The following is a 21142-nucleotide window of genomic DNA, read 5'->3' on the forward strand; positions in this document are numbered from 1 at the left end:
ACATGCATCAACCAAGTCAGCGAGCTGACCACCAAATCCCGTTAGTCGCCTTTTACGACAAGCATAGTCGCCTTTCACGGCAAGTTGCTGAAGACTTATTCTACCCCGGATCTTCACGGGTAACTATAACTATCTCTACATCTCTACGTCCATGAAGAACATGTTGGAAACACCCAGGGTCAGATGAACAACACTAACTTGTCATAGCTCAACAAACTGGTAGAGTTGGTGACGGATCTGAATGATGGCGATGTACCTTGTGAAACGTGACATACCGGGGTCAGCAATATTCCAGCCACAACGGCCTGTAAATGATCAAGTCTGGACCAGACAAACCCGAGACTGAGACCATGATCAACCATCCATGCATGAGGGCATGATGAAACACAACCAGCCATTTCAGACCACCTGATCATAGGCGAAAAACTGATGGAACACCTCATGATATGTGAAAAATGTAAATACAAAATGGACCTCCCCCTGCTTTCCACACCAAACATAACACCACATTTAATTTGGGAAATAATGAAATAAGGTAAAAGAAAGAAATAGGGAATCTAATAAGCAGCAATCCAATAACTGAGACAAAATGAATTGGGTGTCCACAAAGAATTCTTTTGATATACATGAATATTCTTCATTGTTGTAATAGTGTGGAGGTAATGAACTCAATTCATTGTACTAACCAACCATTGTCTTATTAGTAAAGCAACATAAAGTTAAAGGTTGTTGATGAAACCAAACATTGTTTTTATTACTCCTTGTTTTGTATTTTCTTCACAACTATGACATTAGCCCAAAATGTTAAGTTTGATAATCTCCAAATCTCAAGGCCAAATATCCGAGAAACAGCTAATTAATGGCCAAGAAGCACAGGTGTTGATTTAGTTTAGTGAGCAACAATTTTAAAAATAAGCATAATAAGTAGTTAGGTAATAATTGTCATAAATTGATATAACAACTTTTCACCACATCAAAATTATATCATAAATACATTGTCATTAATTTCCATAGATCATGACCGGAGAATGTGTAACAGTGTTTTAGTGGCAGTAGAACTATCACCACCACAGGCAGATTTTGAAAAAGGGGTTGGCTGGGTGCACATGTACCAAGTCATGAAGCTAAAGATAAACATGTACAGTCTCAAGTCGGTTGTCAATGCACCATACAGTTTCTGTTTTGTGTGAAGCAAACTGCTGTAAAATGTCAAAGGAAATAAAACTGTCAGTGCCAATGTGTTATGCAAATCTACAACTGAAAGTCGGGATTAGTAACGTAGCCACAGCTTGTTTCCCCGGCAGTCGTCGCACCTGGTGACTCAACCACTACTGACTGGTCCACCACATCTATCATCGGAACAACAGATCTTGGCTGGCAATATCCCAGCATTACTTGTTACTCAAATTTCAAAAGTGTCCCAAATGTCCTGTTTTCAGAAACACGAGATGAACGAAAGAGAAGAATCAAGCTGAAACTGCTGGCGTAACCAACTATGGGAGAACTCCTCAGTCACATCCAACAAACTGATGCTCTGCACACACTCTACAAGCCTTATAATTTCTAACTGTAACGGAAAACCCGGATTTTCCCATTCTCCCCGATGTCCAAATAACAGGCAAAGAGTTGCAAAACAAACAATCGTATGTAGAATTTGAAAAATACAGTTTACACCATCAAAGGTGATCAAGATTCAGTAAGTTTTTTGAAGATGGATCTCATTCACATGTGACCAGTGTGTAAAGTATCAGTTTGTGTCATTGGGACTGCTGAATGCTCTCGTCTAGATGAGAGTCACAAATCTAACACAGAGATGAAATGTCAGCATTCACCAATACACTACACAGTCAGCAGGCATAGCCATCCATATCACGTGGAAAGATGCACATGTTCAACAGCTTCACAACAGCCCGTGATTACAGCCTGTGTTACAGGATGCCCTTGACAACAGCCTGTGTTACAGGACACCCTTGACAACAGCCAGAATTACAGGATGCCCTTGATAACAGCCTGTGTTACAGTAACCCTTGACAACAGCTTGAGTTACAGTAACCCTTGACAACAGCCTGTGTTACAGTAACCCTTGATAACAGCCAGGCCTTGACAACAGTCTGCATTGCAGAACTCCCTTGACAACAGCCTGTGTTACTGGATGCCATTGACAACAGCCTGTGACACAGGATGCCCTTGACAACAGCCAGTGTTACAGGATGCCCATGACAACAGCCAGTGTTACAGGATGCCGTTGACAACAGCCTGTGTTACAGTAACCCTTGACAACAGCCCATGTTCCAGAACGCCTTGACAACAGCCTATTCCCCAGGATGCCCTTGACAACAGCTTGAGTTACAGTAACCCTTGACAACAGCCAGTGTTCCTGGGCTCCCTTGACAACAGCTTGAGTTACAGTAACCCTTGACAACAGCCAGTGTTCCTGGGCACCCTTGACAACAGCCTGTGCCACAGGATGCCCATGACAAGAGCCTGTGTTACAGGATAACCTTGACAACAGCTTGTTCCACGGGGAACAATTGAGAAGAGCTGTGACACAGCGAACATATATGAGCCTGTGCTACAGCGTGTCTCTGGCTACAGCCTCTACAACAGCGAACCCTTGACAACAGCCCAGGTCACAGCATGGACAACACAGAAAACAGCAGTTTCATCATTCAAAACTTTGACATTATATCCAAACAGCACATTAACTGGAGTGATATATGCCTTCTGAGTGTATTTGATCTACTGAATACGATACATGCAATCAGGGTCAGTTGAAACAAAACAAACAAAACAAACTAAACACACAAAGTCCTACAACGTCAGTGATGGCGACCTTCACAGACCATGCTCACACACAAAATATATTGACACATCTTCAGCAACGCAAACCAAGACAACAACACATTCAAGTGCACCCTCACATCAACTTTTTATTATTATCAAGAATTACCCTAATACTCTCACACTCAGGAGTGAGTGAGTGAGTGAGTGAGTGAGTGAGTGAGTGAGTGAGTGAGTGAGTGAGTGAGTGAGTGAGTGAGTGAGTGAGTGAGTGAGTGAGTGAGTTGGGTTTAACGCCGCTTTTAACAGTATTCCAGTTATATCGCGGCGTGTCAGCTTAATGTGAGAGGAAAGCCCGAAGTGATGCAGGTCTCAGACGTTTACCAATTCGGTGAAACCCACGAGCACGGGTATGGTGCTGACAAACCTAGAAACATAATCGGGGCGAACCGGGATTCGAACCCACAATCATAGGTTTCTGGCGTGCCTAAGGGATGCAACTCTGCACAGCGAATCGCGGTGCCTTAGACGACTGGGCAACCCGTGCCCCCCCGACACTCAGGAACATGAGTTCTATTTGCATACAGATCCAATCATTTTGACATTTTGGAATAGAGGAATCCTCATATTTCATCGTTAAACATAACACAACTACAACGTTCTTTGGGAAAGTTAGGGTTCATGAATATTTGGGGGGATATTTTTATGAAACTGTGCGCTCGGTCGTCACAACAGCCAAATATTCCAAAATATAGTCATGTTCCCCAACTCTTTTTTGTTCAGTATATCATAAATATACAGTAATTGTGGAGTGTGTTGATGAGTTGAAATAACCTTTCAAATTCATTAAATAAAATTCAGTCTCGACCTTCAAAACTAGTCATTACCAGAACAAATTCACTAGTTTATTAATAACTGTATTCTGCTAGTTTATCCATGCAGTTCAGTTGTCATGGTAACACACATCCAACATGATGGTGTATGATTTCAGAGCAATTTCATGTTTCATTGATGTTTGAGTACACGTTAAAAGCAATCCTACTGACTATTACTAACAACACAAGTACAGGATATTTAGAATATCAGAAACATTATTTTTTGTCAGACTAACAATGAGCATTTAATGTCTGGAGATTTTAACATTGAAGCCTCTGACTAAAATGGTTGATTCAATATTAAAGCCCTGGGCACTGAATGCTCAATACCAAAATCTGACAAAATATATGATGTACTTAAGCTGTCGCTGTGTCTCTAATGCTGTCATGTTTAAGGCTGCGCTCGAGTCCAGACCAGACAAGCCAGTGATTGACATCATGAGCATCTATCCAGGCAATTGAGATATGATGACATGCATCAACCAAGTCCGCGAGTCTGTCCATCTGATCCCGTTAGTCACCTTTTACAAGCATGGGTTGCAGAAGACCAATTCTAACTGAGAACTGTGGGGAGGGTGATATGAGATCATATACAATGTCAAGAAGTATAGCAAACCTGGATGTATCCAACCCCACGAGGTTGGAATATGACACGTTTCGGGGCAGAAACGTGCTGCGTTCACTAACATGCCTGAAATCAAATGGTGTTAAAAGGAATGAAGTTAATAGTCAATGACACAACATAATCAACTCAAAGCAGGGTAGTAAAAAATCAAATGATATAGTGAAAGCAAATCAAGATGAAAAGTGGAGCCATCAGACTCTCTAGCTCACCACAGTGACAAACGGAATAAGATAATGACCTCATTTAAAACTGTAAGACAATGGTAGTTTTGTTGGCGTGCATGAGTGGCCACAAAAAATGTGGTCATGAATTTGTGGGAATACATGAAAATAAACATAAATGAAAGCTTTCTTTATCTTCTGTATGACAAACTTGTGGAAACAGTGAAGAAATCCACCACAGAAGTAACTTATATGTCCTGGTGATCTCGTTCAGAATACTAATAAACCTTTTCTTTCCCTCTCTGATGCTGAGGAGGCTGAGTGAGAATTACTCAATATATGATGATTCCATGAACAGTCAAATGCAAGAAATATCACAAGATTAACTTCATAAACCATGCAAGGGTAAATATCAGCCAATCTACATGTTACAAACAGATGCTACTTACTCCAGAACAACAGGATGGAAGATTTATCAGATTACCCAACGCCACCATGGTTTCTGACAACACTGCTAAAACATTTTTGTTAACCGTCTGTGGCCAACCTATGTATAAACAACAGGCAGCATGCCATGGCATAACTCACCCGGGCCGTCTACCCTGGTGAGGTATCACTGTTTCTCTCATTACTTTGACAATGTTATTTACAAGAAGTGTATCAGTAATATCTTTCTCTTTATCATGTTTATACAAGGTATACAAAAATAAAAATAATGATCATTCTTATTACATTCCTTTCTCAACATTGTCAAGCAATGTTAACATTTTTAAAGCGGATGTAGCATTATACAGCACTGCATCTATAGCCAGTGAGTCAGCGAGGCTGGTGTTAGGGAGAACAATACTTCTACATGGTAGTCTCAAGATGAAAGCTTAAGTCAGGTTTGTTAAATGTGTCATACCTCTTTCTCAATTCATATGGAAAGAATGAAACATATCTTTCAGACATTCCAACAGCAGGAAACCTGTCCATGAAAACAGTGTTTAGGTTGCATTTACCCTGTATACTGTGACTTACGAGTGAGTGAGTGACTTACAGACTTAAACAGTATTATTGTGTATCACGTCAGTTTCCTGGGGAAAGATAACACCAAACCCAGGTGGTTTTGTTGTTTTGTTTAATGCTGAACTCATCAATATTCGAGCTATATGATGGCGGCCTGAAAGTAATTGAGTCTGGGCTAGACGAGCCAGTGATTGATATTGTAAGCAACCAAGTCTAAAGCAGCCGTATCACTCATCACTCGTATCGCACCAATAGCATCGGGGTACTTATCATATGGTAACCTTACTGTATCATTACACCTCTAGAGCTGTTGACGAGTTTCTAACACTAATAAACATAATTAAAGAAACTTAAACTCAGAATAATGAACAAGTGTGAACAAACAGCAACTGACTATACATCACCTGCAATCCATGACGGAGTGACACACATACATACACCGCTTCATCCTAGGACTTTATAACAATATCAACACAGTCAGTTACAACATGTGTCATATCACACACTACTTCCCTTTACAATGGGCAGGTTACATAGAAGCAAATAAGGTCTTGATGTCCAATGTTCACATTCTATTCCCACTTCATCACTACAGGACCCAACTGAATGTCGTCATGTGCATCGTGGTATCCATCAGTTCACTTTCCACACCCTTCGCATATAATTGAAACACAATTAAGCCAGGTCCAATTATTTATTTGTTTTACTCTACCCGCTGGTTGAATTTATTCAAGATACCCTCTGGAAACATATACCATGCAGTTTTCCCCATCTTTTTGTAGATCGCCTCCGTGGTCTTGTGGTAGGGCATCCGCCCGGAGAGTGGAAGGTCCGGGATTCGATCCCCGGACGCGTCATACCAAAAGACGTTAAAAGATGGTACTTGTTGTTACCCTGTCTGGCGCCTGGCATTAAGGGGCTAAAACAAGGATTGGTCGGCTCGGAGACAGTATACAGTATACTGTGTCTGAGTGGGGTATTCATGTTAAACTGCGGCATGGTATCTCAGTGAGCTAGCACTATAAATCGGCATCAGTCCGGACTAGTACAAGCAGCTACACAAACACACACACGTACATGCACGTCGCTATATAAGTGCAATAATCTTGGACGCAACGTTAAACCCCATTTCACCTCATCTTTTTGTATACAAGTAAGGGAGGTTACTCTCATTGCCATAATCATGTGATCTGGCCGTAGTGTTTTATATCTAATCTAATATCCCAGTGAAACTTGGAGACTGTACACAACTTCGTAGATAGTTCAAAGACTGATATGAATTGAGAATCAGAGGTATGACTGACATGTTATGAAAATGATGAAACTTGTGGAGTACGGTTGTGATGTTTTGATGAAAATGATACAAATTTACTATCATGCCTAATTCTACCATTATAGCTGTAGGTACTGGAAGCAAGCATCAAGTATATAATGGCCACACGATCACTACTGTATGGATACATCAACATCATACAACACTGACAAAATGGTGTCCCCAAAACTTCAGTGTAATGCACAAAATATGGACTTGTAACTGTGAGTAGTGACAAGGAAAGAAGCAGAACATTAGCTGCAAGTTATATGATGCACAATATTTACATGAGGAAAAGCTTCTCAGATTCAAACTGATACTCATGCCCTTTCTCGGGACTTGAGCCTTAGACTTGACCTTGCCAGATTGGTCATGGACTTACTTGTGTTTCAGGAGAAGTGTGCGGATTAGTCTCCCCTTGTCCTGGTCTCGGATCTGGTCAGTGATGGTCATGTTGTCCACTACCCGGTGGATGATGGTCTGAAGGTCACTGGCATCAAGGTCAAGCAGTAAAGTGCCTGGAGAGAAATGTCCAGAGTGGCAGGACTAACTTTTGACATAGCAGATAACATCTTAGTCATGGCAATATTACATCTTAGTCATGGCAATGTTACATCTTAGTCATGGCAATATTACATCTTAGTCATGGCAATATTACATCTTAGTCATGGCAATGTTACATCTTAGTCATGGCAATATTACATCTTAGTCAAGCAATATTACATCTTAGTCATGGCAATTTTACAGCTTAGTTATTCCACAGCAATATAATAGATAAGCCATGGCAATACAGCAGTCATACCACAACACGATCATAGATAAGCCATGGCAACATAAGATGTTGTGGCATCACATTACGACAGCTGTGTCTGTCTGACAGCTCCTGCAGATACCCACCATGCTCCAGCCCCCTCCTGAGTTCCAGAAGACTATGGAAGGACAGGGAGGCCACGTGAGGTTTACCCCACCTCTCTGCCCCTTCTTCTACATCCTCCTCAAACTTGATCCATCGAGCCTTCTCCCTCCACTCCCACTCAGCATCAGGGTCCGGGCCAACATGAAGCTTGTCCAACTCCACAAACACCTGCAGTAGACACCACAAGACTTAGTCCTATCTCACTCCACAAACACCTGCAGTGGACACCACAAGTCTTAGTCCTATCTCACTCCCCAAACACCTGCAGTAGACACAACAAGTCTTAGTCCTATCTCACTGCACAAACACCTGCAGTAGACACAACAAGACTTAGTCCTATCTCACTCCACAAACACCTGCAGTAGACATGACAAGACTTAGTCCTATCTCACTCCACAAACACCTGCAGTGGACACCACAAGACTTAGTCCTATCTCACTCCACAAACACCTGCAGTGGACACCACAAGACTTAGTCCTATCTCACTCCACAAACACCTGCAGTAGACACCACAAGACTTAGTCCTATCTCACTCCACAAACACCTGCAGTGGACACCACAAGTCTTAGTCCTATCTCACTCCCCAAACACCTGCAGTAGACACAACAAGTCTTAGTCCTATCTCACTGCACAAACACCTGCAGTAGACACAACAAGACTTAGTCCTATCTCACTCCACAAACACCTGCAGTAGACATGACAAGACTTAGTCCTATCTCACTCCACAAACACCTGCAGTGGACACCACAAGACTTAGTCCTATCTCACTCCACAAACACCTGCAGTGGACACCACAAGACTTAGTCCTATCTCACTCCACAAACACCTGCAGTAGACACCACAAGACTTAGTCCTATCTCACTCCACAAACACCTGCAGTGGACACCACAAGACTTAGTCCTATCTCACTCCACAAACACCTGCAGTGGACACCACAAGACTTAGTCCTATCTCACTCCACAAACACCTGCAGTGGACACCACAAGACTTAGTCCTATCTCACTCCACAAACACCTGCAGTGGACACCACAAGACTTAGTCCTATCTCACTCCACAAACACCTGCAGTGGACACCACAAGACTTAGTCCTATCTCACTCCACAAACACCTGCAGTGGACACCACAAGACTTAGTCCTATCTCACTCCACAAACACCTGCAGTAGACACAACAAGACTTAGTCCTATCTCACTCCACAAACACCTGCAGTGGACACCACAAGACTTAGTCCTATCTCACTCCACAAACACCTGCAGTAGACACCACAAGACTTAGTCCTATCTCACTCCACAAACACCTGCAGTAGACACAACAAGACTTAGTCCTATCTCACTCCACAAACACCTGCAGTGGACACCACAAGACTTAGTCCTATCTCACTCCACAAACACCTGCAGTAGACACCACAAGACTTAGTCCTATCTCACTCCACAAACACCTGCAGTAGACATGACAAGACTTAGTCCTATCTCACTCCACAAACACCTGCAGTGGACACCACAAGACTTAGTCCTATCTCACTCCACAAACACCTGCAGTAGACACCACAAGACTTAGTCCTATCTCACTCCACAAACACCTGCAGTAGACACCACAAGACTTAGTCCTATCTCACTCCACAAACACCTGCAGTGGACACCACAAGACTTAGTCCTATCTCACTCCACAAACACCTGCAGTGGACACCACAAGACTTAGTCCTATCTCACTCCACAAACACCTGCAGTGGACACCACAAGACTTAGTCCTATCTCACTCCACAAACACCTGCAGTGGACACCACAAGACTTAGTCCTATCTCACTCCACAAACACCTGCAGTAGACACCACAAGACTTAGTCCTATCTCACTCCACAAACACCTGCAGTGGACACCACAAGACTTAGTCCTATCTCACTCCACAAACACCTGCAGTAGACACAACAAGACTTAGTCCTATCTCACTCCACAAACACCTGCAGTAGACACCACAAGACTTAGTCCTATCTCACTCCACAAACACCTGCAGTAGACACCACAAGACTTAGTCCTATCTCACTCCACAAACACCTGCAGTAGACACCACAAGACTTAGTCCTATCTCACTCCACAAACACCTGCAGTAGACACCACAAGACTTAGTCCTATCTCACTCCACAAACACCTGCAGTAGACACAACAAGTCTTAGTCCAATCTCACTCCACAAACACCTGCAGTAGACACAACAAGTCTTAGTCCTATCTCACTCCACAAACACCTGCAGTAGACACCACAAGACTTAGTCCTATCTCACTCCACAAACACCTACAGTAGACACCACAAGGCTTAGTCCTATCTCACTCCACAAACACCTGCAGTAGACACCACAAGACTTAGTCCTATCTCACTCCACAAACACCTGCGGTAAACATAAGGCACCATAAGACTAAGGTCCTGTCTTTCTCTAGCTGCAGTACACACAAGACCACTCTACACAGTGGGATGGAGCACCCTGGACCATCCATAGACAGTGATTTAGAAGGTAAATACACACCATGTTTGTGTCCCCCCAAAGTCAGTGCCCTCCCCCCCACCTACCTCATGAGGACTGTGGTCAATCTTCTTGGGCTTATGCGGTTTCTTCTCCTTGGCCAACTTGCTGATATGCACGATAGAATGCATGGCACTGCGATGGCGGTTGATCTTGTGCCGTCTGATGCCCCGCACATCCTCGAATCTGTGACCTGGAAGAGTTAGGACGGAGACCATAGTGCAGTACCTCTACCATGCCTGCCGGCACACATAACTCAATCAAATCCTTCAAAAGAGAACCTTTCACCAACAACATAAGTGACCGACCAGGAGAAAAGGGGCCTCATGGGTGTCAAGATACAACTGTGCTGTGACGTCATAAAAAAAAAGATGTTGGACATCAACTTACTTCTATACAGACTGTACAAAATTATCTTATTTTATTCTTGTTTAGTTGTAATGTAATAAAAGCATTAGTTCAAAACATTTTAGCATCCATATCTACTTACAATGAATCAGCTGCTATATTTAAATAATTACAAGTTATTATTTTAAGTCTGAAAATGGGATTCTGAGGAAAATTAGTCCATATGTTTAATGCCAAGTATCAATTTAATAAATAAGAATTGAAGCCTGTGCATTGTGTTCCTGTGTTCATATGACCCTGTATTTTTTAAACAATGAAAAGTCAAAATGTGATTTTTCACCCATAATGTCCCCGACTCATGGCTGGTCACATGTTTCAATCAATGAATCACCCAACTACCTTTCAACATTATTGGTATTAATATTTATCATCAGTTGAATCAAACAGCCATCCCATACTTAAGCACTGGTTACAAAGTCATTCAGAAATCCTCTCTTGAATGAAACTTGGCTACATGATAAATAAATGGTTATAAGGTTATTGGTGAGAATCCCCATGCTACTGTCCCTCCCATCCTGGTCCCCCTCCTGAGTACACTGCCAGTGTTTCAGGCCTCACTTGGAGTCCCTCACAAAGACTGCAAACAAGACCAAAGACAGTGAAGTTCCGTTAATCCGACATGGTTGGTTGCATATGATTATGTTGGATAAATGAAATTAAGTAATTGGATAACTACACGATAGATAACGAAACAAACCCGTAATAAAACATGAAATATTCATATTGTTATGTTACATTGTTAGCGGAATATGTTTTCTAAACATGCAACCTGCAACACAAAACAACTGTTACAGACTGCATGACTGATTCAAAATACTTTAAAAAGAATAGTCTGGAATGGAAGTCGCCAGTTCAACTTCAACTTCCTGTTAGTCATTTCATTGGGCGGTCATAGTTCGCGAAAGGTCGTTCTGACGTGACCTGTAATGTGATGTCCTAAGCGGTAGCGTGAGCAAATCAGTCGGAGTGCGAGACTGTCGGATTAACGGGGCTCAATAGCACTGATTTAATCGTTTCCCTTTATTAGTGTCGGCTACAGCTGATTGTGGGATTAACGAGTGTCGGATTAACAAGACTTGACTGTACATGACATGAGTATATATTTGAGACAAAAAGTATAAGAAGTGTCCTTAAAGCGGATTGCCTGCCTGTATAGTCTTACTGGCCAAATTGTCCAGGTCGGCCTTTTGGAGCAGCATCGCCTCCTCGGTTTCCGTGGGCGACCGCTTCAGTTGTTCCATGTTGTCCAGGTGGACCTCGGAACCCCGTTGCCGCCTCATGATCAGGTGCTCCTTCCGGAAGTGCTCATGGTGGTGCTTCCGGTGCTTCTGTTTCCCCAGCTTGCTGTCCGACCTGTTGGGTGGAATAGGTAGAATTGGGTAGACAGAGCACATTTATATACAGCAGGAAGTTAAGGAACTTGATTTAACTTGCACCAGGTGCCTGTTGACATCTGCACCATTTGCACCAGACAAAACCAGGCGGCACCTATAAATTTTGTCCCATAAATTTATCATGTTTATAAATTTGTTAAGTCATGTGATAAACAAAAGTGTGCATTGTACATGTGCAGAATATAGCCACTTCAATCACTGTGTTACTGTTGTTAATTGAGGGTGTAATTTGAGGACAAGGTGTCAGTACTTAAGAGTGAATCAATTGCCTTCAATTGTTTATTGACGCTTTGAACCCCAGCGCTTGGCCCTTTGATGTTTTGATAGGTAGATTGGCGACACATGAGGAGCTCAGCTCAATGATTTCACAGTTTGGTATACACTTAAACATTGTCGTTGACAGAGTACACACGGGACCACAAGGTGAGTTCGCTATATCCGTTATTTCGTTATGAGCATGTTCGTTACATCCATCAACTTTATATATGGCAAATAGCCAAGTGAGTGAGTAAGTAAATGTTGCTTCAAGCCGCATCAGCAAATGGCCAAGACCAAAAGATGTTTGGCTTCTTATCCGTTTGGATTGTTCTGTTTGTTTCTCTGCACCACAGTCAGAAAACAAGATCCTCCAACCAAACACAAGTAATTTCCTGTGAACAGAATCAATGTCCACACAGGGTCACACCATTATGAATTGGTTTAAGGCCTCACAGGACAAGCGCTGGTTTCTAACAGTGTAGTGTCAATAAGGGGAGACAACTCATACTCACTGTGAAGCATGAGGGGCACCCCCATCTGGCACATCTCCATTGGGATGTTGCGGCACCCACACCGGGTCGTCCCTGTCAACCAGGCTGGCCTCACTGCCGTCATCCCCTGGGGAAGAGAGAGGGGGACATTCTGTAAGGAGGCCTGGGATTTGGTATGGAGAATAGATATTTTTCAGCTCTAATGCAAAACCAGATATTTTTTTTAATTCAAGCTGTGAGTTTCAATATTATTTTAAAAAACAAACAATGCAACAATTTTCTTTTTTTTAAACAGTCTGCAGCATAAATATTTTTTCCAAGATAATCAGGGTTCATTACAGAAACAGGAAACGTTGGGCCAAATGAACCCTACCTTTCTAAGAATTAAGGACATATGATGAAACCAGGGAACACACAGTATTTTTTAAGCAAAAAATTAAAACTTAGAGAATGTAACCTTTTTCACAGTATAACAGGGATTGTCAGTGTCAAGGTCACGATTTCCCATTAAATGCAATAACCAAAACTACTTTTGGATTTTATGTTGTGCCTTTTTGGCGCAGTGATATTAATTTTGGTGCCTTTAAGAGATTTGTGTGTAAAAGTCCCCATGGCCACACTCTGAAATGAACACTAGACAATCTACTTTTTTCAATAAACTCCAACAATCACAATCCAGCAGAATGAAGTCAGTGGAGTTGAGTCAAGCCCGAAACGCACTCTAATGTCAATTCCTTACCCAGTAAGAACTTGACCTGTGGAGCACTGTCTTTCCGCAAACGAGACCCGCCCCCACCGTGTGGTATATGTAAGCTAGCAGCATGCTGGGATACCTGCGGCTCATCACTCACAGACCCAAGCATGGCGGAGGTCACGGGTTCCTCTGACCCGGCTCGCTTGAACCTCGATGATGAAGATGTCTTAGAATCGCCAGGAAAACCCTTGGTTTCCTCAGTGGGTGAAGTCTCACCATCTTCCTCTCCGATGAAGAAGCCTACAGTGATGCCGGGGGCAGAGGCTTTGCGGGGTTGGTCCGTATAGACGGACCCGCCCCCCACAAACTCCCCCTCCTCCTCTCTCTCCTCCTCGATGTCCATATCATCTGATTCATCCGTCTACGGAAACATAAACAAGTTAAAACATGGAGGCTGCAGATGACGGGCTTGTCCATTTTTAGAATGACCCTCCCAAATCACAAAGATCAGCAGTAATGTGATAATCAAACAAATATTTATTACATACTTATGAGGTCCTGTTTAAAACCAGAACTAATCATGGTTTATTACACGGGAACGAGTTTAGTATTTTAGTTTTTTGGGTACTTGCCGTTCAATTATTTTTATAAATTTCACTTTTGTTTGTAAATGTAGGCAGATATCTACGTGATCCAGAGCATAATCCAATTGAGCTTAAAAGAATAATACTTTAAGCACATGAAAAGTTGAGATGTATTTATTTCATACCATACAACAGGGGTCCGTTCCTCAAAGCCAACTAAGCGCTATGGTGATCGTAACTCCCATACTTTAACATAGACTTACAACTGTCCTTGAGTAGAACGGGGCCCTGCACCACAATGTTTACAAACAATTCAAAATACCCATGACATAATTTGTGAAAATCTTTTGCAACAGATACCAGCGAAACAATGACATGATGTAACTATCCATGTTTCAACTGACTAAAATATTGTATTTTCTACCTTGTCCTTCAAATAAGCCTCGGGATCTTTTTCTCATCCCCTGGGCCACCTTCTACTGGGCCACCTTCTACTGGGCCACCTTCTACTGGGCCACCATCTACTGGGCCACCATCTACTGGGCCACCTTCTACTGGGCCACCTTCTACTGGGCCACCATCTACTGGGCCACCTTCTACTGGGCCACCATCTACTGGGCCACCTTCTACTGGGCCACCTTCTACTGGGCCACCATCTACTGGGCCATCTTCTACTACTGGGCCACCTTCTACTGGGCCACCATCTACTGGGCCACCTTCTACTGGGCCACCATCTACTGGGCCACCATCTACTGGGCCACCTTCTACTGGGCCACCATCTACTGGGCCACCTTCTACTGGGCCACCATCTACTGGGCCACCTTCTACTGGGCCACCATCTACTGGGCCACCATCTACTGGGCCACCTTCTACTGGGCCACCATCTACTGGGCCACCATCTACTGGGCCACCTTCTACTGGGCCACACTGCATCAGTAATTTGCATGAACTACTCATACGAGTGATTGAGTGAGTGACTCTTGCTCAACACCTCTCAACAATCTTTCAGCTATTCGCAGGAACTACTCATAAGTGTCTCACATACCTCCTCCTCATCATCATCATCGTCATCTTTGTCTTCAACTTCCTCTGGGATTGGAGGGGACTTCAACGCTCCCTTTGATGGGAAACTCCGCATCTTTTTCTTTTTCTTCTTCTTCTTTTTCTTGACTTTAGCTGGTTTGAGTGTCTTGAGAGACTTGTTGGAGAGGGAGCGCAGTGGCTGATGGGTGTGGGGAAAGGACACTCGGCGGTGGACTGGAGGGACACACAGAAGTGAAGAATTGGTGAGTGAATGTTGTTTTATTGCCACAATCAACAATATCATATAATAATAGAAGAATGTAATTAATCTCGCAAAGCTAACCAGTGGTTGATTGTACAAGTAGTGATGTATGCTGACACAATCAAACAGATCCAATCTTATTTAGCCCACATGTACAGGAATACCCACAAATTAAGGATCATAACAGATCCTGGTCTGACTAAGGGCCATAACTCTGTAGACATGTGCAGTACCTTAGACAACTGAGCCACTGTGCTCCCTATATAGGCAAGTAAAGCAAATAAGTGTTGTTTCCAGCCTACCTGCATAGTCGTGTTCATCAAAGTGCCTGTCTGTGACTGTGACCTCACTGGGTCGACGGTTTCTGTCGGGTACAACGGTTGACGAGGACAACTCATCTATGTCAAACTTCTTTGGCATCTCAAACATCTTCTCCACCTCATCATGAAGGAAGGAGAGGTGAGAGACGCATGCACCGCGGTCCATCTCACGAATAAAGGACATTTGTGGATCCGGGACAGACTGTTCTGCTTCGTTCTCATCCTCCCGGTCCCCATTGCCGACGTTCACAAGGGCGGAGTCACTCGGGAACACCTCGGGCATCCACACGATTGCCTCATCATCATCCTGACTCAGGGGGATGGCCTCGTCGGCTGTGTGCTGCAGAGGACAACAGACATGTTACTGGGCATCTACAGCTTTCAGTGACAAGCATATTTCCTTTACTAAGGGCCAGGTCTATGTAAAGGAAGGGGTTTGAATAAAAGACCAGATCTCAATAACGAAACCAGGGCCCACTTGCACAAAGCGATCTTAGCACTACGACTATTGTAAGCCTATGTTAAAGTATGGGAGTTATGATCATCTTAGCGCCAAGATCGCTTTGTGCAAGTGGGTCCAGGTCTAAAAGGGCCAAGTCTTGATAAAGTGCTGACTCTCCGTAAAGGGCTAGGTCTCAATTAAGGGCAGTGTTTCTATTAAGGGCAGTGTCTCTATTAAGGGCCGTGTCTCAGGTGAAAGTGTTTAAGAAAGATTCAGGGTTCTACCAGTAATCAAGGCTTGGTTCCATGCTGCTAAATATTTTTCCCCATAACATTTCAATTTCATTTTCTCACAACATTCAATAACATAATAACATAATCTCAACACATCAAAGAACAAAAGCAAAGTCAATATTCACCCACATAACATCAACAAAATATTTTGACAAAGAATCAGATTGTTCAAAACCCCTCGAACCTGTAATTCCCAGCATGACATCCCTCAACATGCCTGATTGCTGTTTCCGGCTTAGTTTACGAGAACATACACAAGGTAATCTTAATCCCGGCCTAGCAGAACAAAAAATACAATTTTTTTATCTCAAATTTCGAATTTGTACTGACCAAGTTTTATCACCTGTTCGTTTACTGAAATTCGCTGAAGGGGTAGAACTACGGTGTAATTTTTTTCTGCCCTTGATATTCGATTTATTTTTTTCCAAAATACTAAAATACTGAATCCGCTAGAGGATACATTATACATGGGTGCGCACTATACTCAAGAAAATATGGTAAATAGAATCAGTTGTACGTAGTATACACTCTGCCGCAATACTTACCAATCTTGGTACTAGTGTCATGATACAATACATGATACAATACATGGTACAATACTTGACATGGTCCACCATCAAGAAAATGCAAAATGCAAAAACATCCCATATTTAGTAGATTTGAGTTAATTAAAGGAACAGTGAACTGGAACTTGTTCCTCTTGCGTTACATCCAGGATGCTTAATGGTTAAATGGAAGGGTACTCCGACATTCACAACCTCACTTGGCAGCCATTGGGTCCTACCAATTACCGTATGTCATCTCTAAACAAATTGTGAGTGAGTTTGTGCATTTCAGTCATATCACCGTTTGTCCGGTCAAGTGGGGAGAAAAGCAACTGGTACTTGGTACCAATTGTACCTCCAACATACAATCTGGATTCAGATAGATTCTATATCGATCATATAAAACAATATTGCTTCCTACATGTTTGTCATCCAGCTCATTGGAACTGCTGTTATTGGTCAATGTGACACACCAATGTGACGTCAGTTGTTTGTTTTGTTTTTTATGCCGCACTCAGCAATATTCTAGCTATATGACGGGAGTGGTGAGGCCTGAAAGTAATCAAATATTGAGCAGACAATCCACTGATTGACATCAAAGCATACATCCATGCAACTGGGATACAATGACATAACATCAGCCAAGTCACCGAGCCTGACCACCAGATCCCTAGAGTCCCCTCTTACGTTGGTTGTTGGTTGGTTTGTCATTTAACGCCACACTCAGCAATATTCCAGCTACATTGTATATGACGGTGGTCTGTAAATAATCGAGTCTGGACCAGACAATCCAGTGATTGACATCATGAGCATCAATCCACACAATTGGGATTGATGATGTGCATCAACCAAGTCAGCGAGCCTGACCACCCGATCCCGTTAGTTGCCTTTTACGACAAGCAGAGTCACCTTTTACGACAAGCATGGGTTGCTGAAGACCTATTTTACCCCGGAATCTTCACGGGTCCGCCTCTTACGACAAGCATGGGTTGCTGGGGACCTGTATTCTTACCCCGAATCCCCACGGATGTTCACTCCACTCCATCTATACTTTGTGTACCATGGCAATAGGTGTCAGGGTACCTCCAACATACCAGTCTGTTATATCATGTGTTACATCATGTGTTATATTCATGATATATCCTGTGTTATATCATATTTTATATACAGTTATATCCATGATATATCATGTGTTACATCATGTGTTATATCAATGTCAGTTGTTACATCTGTGATATATCAGGTATATATCAGATGTTATATAATGTGTAATAGGTGTAATAGGTGTTATATGTGTAATAGGTGTTATATCATGTGTAATAGGTGTTATATCATGTGTAATAGGTGTTATATCAGTGTTAAATCAGGTGTTATGCTGCATTGTTTAATGACAGCAGTGGTAGAGACACAGACACAACACAGTGAGGAGTAGTTGTAACAACTCTCGCCAGCACTCAGAGAAACTCAGAGAAACTACTTTCCACACAACAACACATCAGGTGTTATAACTCTGCATGGTTTAATGACAGCATGAAGCTGACACAGCACAGTGAGAAGCAGTATTTCTGTTAGGAGCATTAGCTCACAGAACAAACCACTTTCAAAAATAAAAGTCAACTTCATTGCTGTCGACCGATGGCGTGAGATCGATATTATTAAATCATCAAAAAGATGCAGCAGTCACATTGTACGTTATCGCTTAATTGATGTAAAGTCCACATTTGTTTTCTTCATGCTTAATAAATGCAGGACCAAACAATATCTAATCGACTATGCACATGCAGGGCTTCAAATAAATGTTAACAAGCAGTCCAAATATATATCCAGTCCAAATATAAATATGCATGACAGCAACATCTTGATACTTGGCAGTATCAGTGACTGGCTAAGAATAACAGATTTGGTGGCAATAGTCCTCACTAGTAGTCAATACATGGAACAAATAGTGTTGAGTTATCAGTCATAGCCTGTTGCACAGCAAAGGGCTAGCATGTATAATCCTTTACATTTATGCATTGACATGCTTGACAGGGAAATCGGGGCGGTAAGGGTAATCTTGTGGGTATAGCATTTGTTCATCACACCTAACACCTGGGTTCGATTCCCCACATGAATACAATGTGTGAAGTGGATGTCTGGTGTCCGAAGCCGTTATATTGCAGGAATATTGCTAAAAGCAGCATAAAATGATACTCACTCACTCACTCACACATATTGTGTTCAAAGTGCAGACTGGGCTAACAATGACATTAAACTCAAGTGCTGAAAGTACCGCAAACAAGACCAAATTTGCATAGTACAAAAAAAAATTAAAACAAAATATAAATTTACAAGAACTTTTCACACGGCTGAATTAGTAAACAAAGATATTAAAACAGTATAAAGACGGATACATGCAATGGTAGTGCATCAGGGTTCAAGCATGAAGAACCAAGTCAACACGAGCAGTGGTTACCGTGTCTGAGGCGGTGACATCATAGTCACCGATCCAGTCCGGATCCTGAAAATAAACCATGTGACCATTTCCTTAGGTATATTCTACACCGACTGTACCAAAGAAAATCAGGTTATTTCCTGAAAAATAAGTCCATAAGTTTCCTATCTGTCTTGATGATGAGTTAGTGGATGTTTTTTATGCCACGTCAGCAATATTCTAGCTGCATGTGTCATGGCAGTCTGTAAATTATCAAGGCTGGACCAGGCAAAACACTGAATGAAAGAACTGGCAATGGTCCATGCTATCATTACACTCAATCAGTTAGGTCCGACCTAGGGATCCCCATCTTTGTCTCACCCATTGTAAGCACACTGTACTGGGGGACCTATTCTGGCCTGGAATACCCACAGGGAGACAGGCATGAGGAATCAGGGACCTGTTCTGGCCTGGAATACCCACAGGGAGACAAGCATGAGGAATCAGGGACCTATTCTGGCCTGGAATACCCACAGAGAGACAGGCATGAGGAATCAGGGACCTGTTCTGGCCTGGAATACCCACAGGGAGACAAGCATGAGGTACTGGAGACCTATTCTGGCCTGGAATACCCACAGGGAGACAAGCATGAGGTACTGGGGACCTATTCTGGCCAGGAATACGCACAGGGAGACAAGCATGAGGTACTGGGGACCTATTCTGGCCTGGAATACCCACAGGGAGACAGGCATGAGGAATCAGGGACTTGTTCTGGCCTGGAATACCCACAGGGAGACAAGCATGAGGTACTGGGACCTGTTCTGGCCTGGAATACCCACAGGGAGACAAGCATAAGGTACTGGAGACCTGTTCTGGCCTGGAATACCCACAGGAAGACAAGCATGAGGTACTGGGGACCTATTCTGGCCTGGAATACCCACAGGCAGACAAGCATGAGGTACTGGGGACCTATTCTGGCCTGGAATACCCACAGGGAGATAGGCATGAGGAATCAGGGACTTGTTCTGGCCTGGAATACCCACAGGGAGACAAGCATGAGGTACTGGGACCTGTTCTGGCCTGGAATACCCACAGGGAGACAAGCATGAGGAATCAGGGACCTATTCTGGCCTGGAATACCCACAGGGAGACAAGCATGAGGTACTGGGACCTGTTCTGGCCTGGAATACCCACAGGGAGACAAGCATGAGGAATCAGGGACCTATTCTGGCCTGGAATACCCACAGGGAGACAAGCATGAGGTACTGGGACCTGTTCTGGCCTGGAATACTCATAGGGAGACAAGCATGAGGAATCAGGGACCTATTCTGGCCTGGAATACCCACAGGGAGACAAGCATGAGGTACTGGGACCTGTTCTGGCCTGGAATACCCACAGGGAGACAAGCATGAGGAACTGGGGACCTATTCTGGCCTGGAATACCCACAGGGAGACAAGCATGAGGTACTGGGACCTATTCTGGCCTGGAATACCCACAGGGAGACAAGCATGAGGAACCGGGGACCTATTCTGGCCTGGAATACCCACAGGGAGACAAGCATGAGGTACTGGGGACCTATTCTGATCTGAAGTCCCCACAGTGAGGTGTTTGTTAGTAAGGAGTGTGGTACTGGGGACCTATTCTGACCTGGTATATCCACTTGGACACAAGTATGCAAACCAGCCGACACTGGTATTTTGGCACTATTTTCACTAGATATTAGTCACAGTAAGTAGACTAGTACAAGCTGATCTAAGTGATCTTCCTTGACCATCAGAATTTTTACTAGACACAGGCTTCAGGCTAGTGGATATAGTCGCAGACTGA

General features: G+C 43.1%; 1 protein-coding gene across 13 annotated transcripts in view; it reads right to left on the minus strand.

Annotated features, from left to right (window-relative positions):
• LOC124149904 (anion exchange protein 2-like) overlaps window positions 1-21142 on the minus strand; it is a 117940-nt gene that overhangs the window by 16095 nt on the left and 80703 nt on the right. For 11 of the 13 annotated variants that reach the window (XM_048381925.1, XM_048381930.1, XM_048381932.1 and 8 more), the window contains 10 exons: window positions 19357-19401; window positions 15604-15961; window positions 15062-15273; window positions 13478-13853; window positions 12760-12865; window positions 11758-11948; window positions 10235-10380; window positions 7660-7846; window positions 7145-7280; window positions 4273-4347 (listed from right to left, as the gene is read on the minus strand). In XM_048381925.1, coding sequence (XP_048237882.1) covers window positions 4273-4347; window positions 7145-7280; window positions 7660-7846; window positions 10235-10380; window positions 11758-11948; window positions 12760-12865; window positions 13478-13853; window positions 15062-15273; window positions 15604-15961; window positions 19357-19401 — 1832 coding nt within the window. The remainder of the gene's footprint in view (window positions 1-4272; window positions 4348-7144; window positions 7281-7659; window positions 7847-10234; window positions 10381-11757; window positions 11949-12759; window positions 12866-13477; window positions 13854-15061; window positions 15274-15603; window positions 15962-19356; window positions 19402-21142) is intronic. The other 2 variants (XM_048381936.1, XM_048381937.1) reach the window with 2 other exon arrangements.

This window comes from Haliotis rufescens, unplaced genomic scaffold (assembly GCF_023055435.1).
Source record: "Haliotis rufescens isolate VD_foot unplaced genomic scaffold, xgHalRufe1.0.p SCAF_4, whole genome shotgun sequence".
Lineage (NCBI taxonomy): Eukaryota > Metazoa > Mollusca > Gastropoda > Lepetellida > Haliotidae > Haliotis > Haliotis rufescens.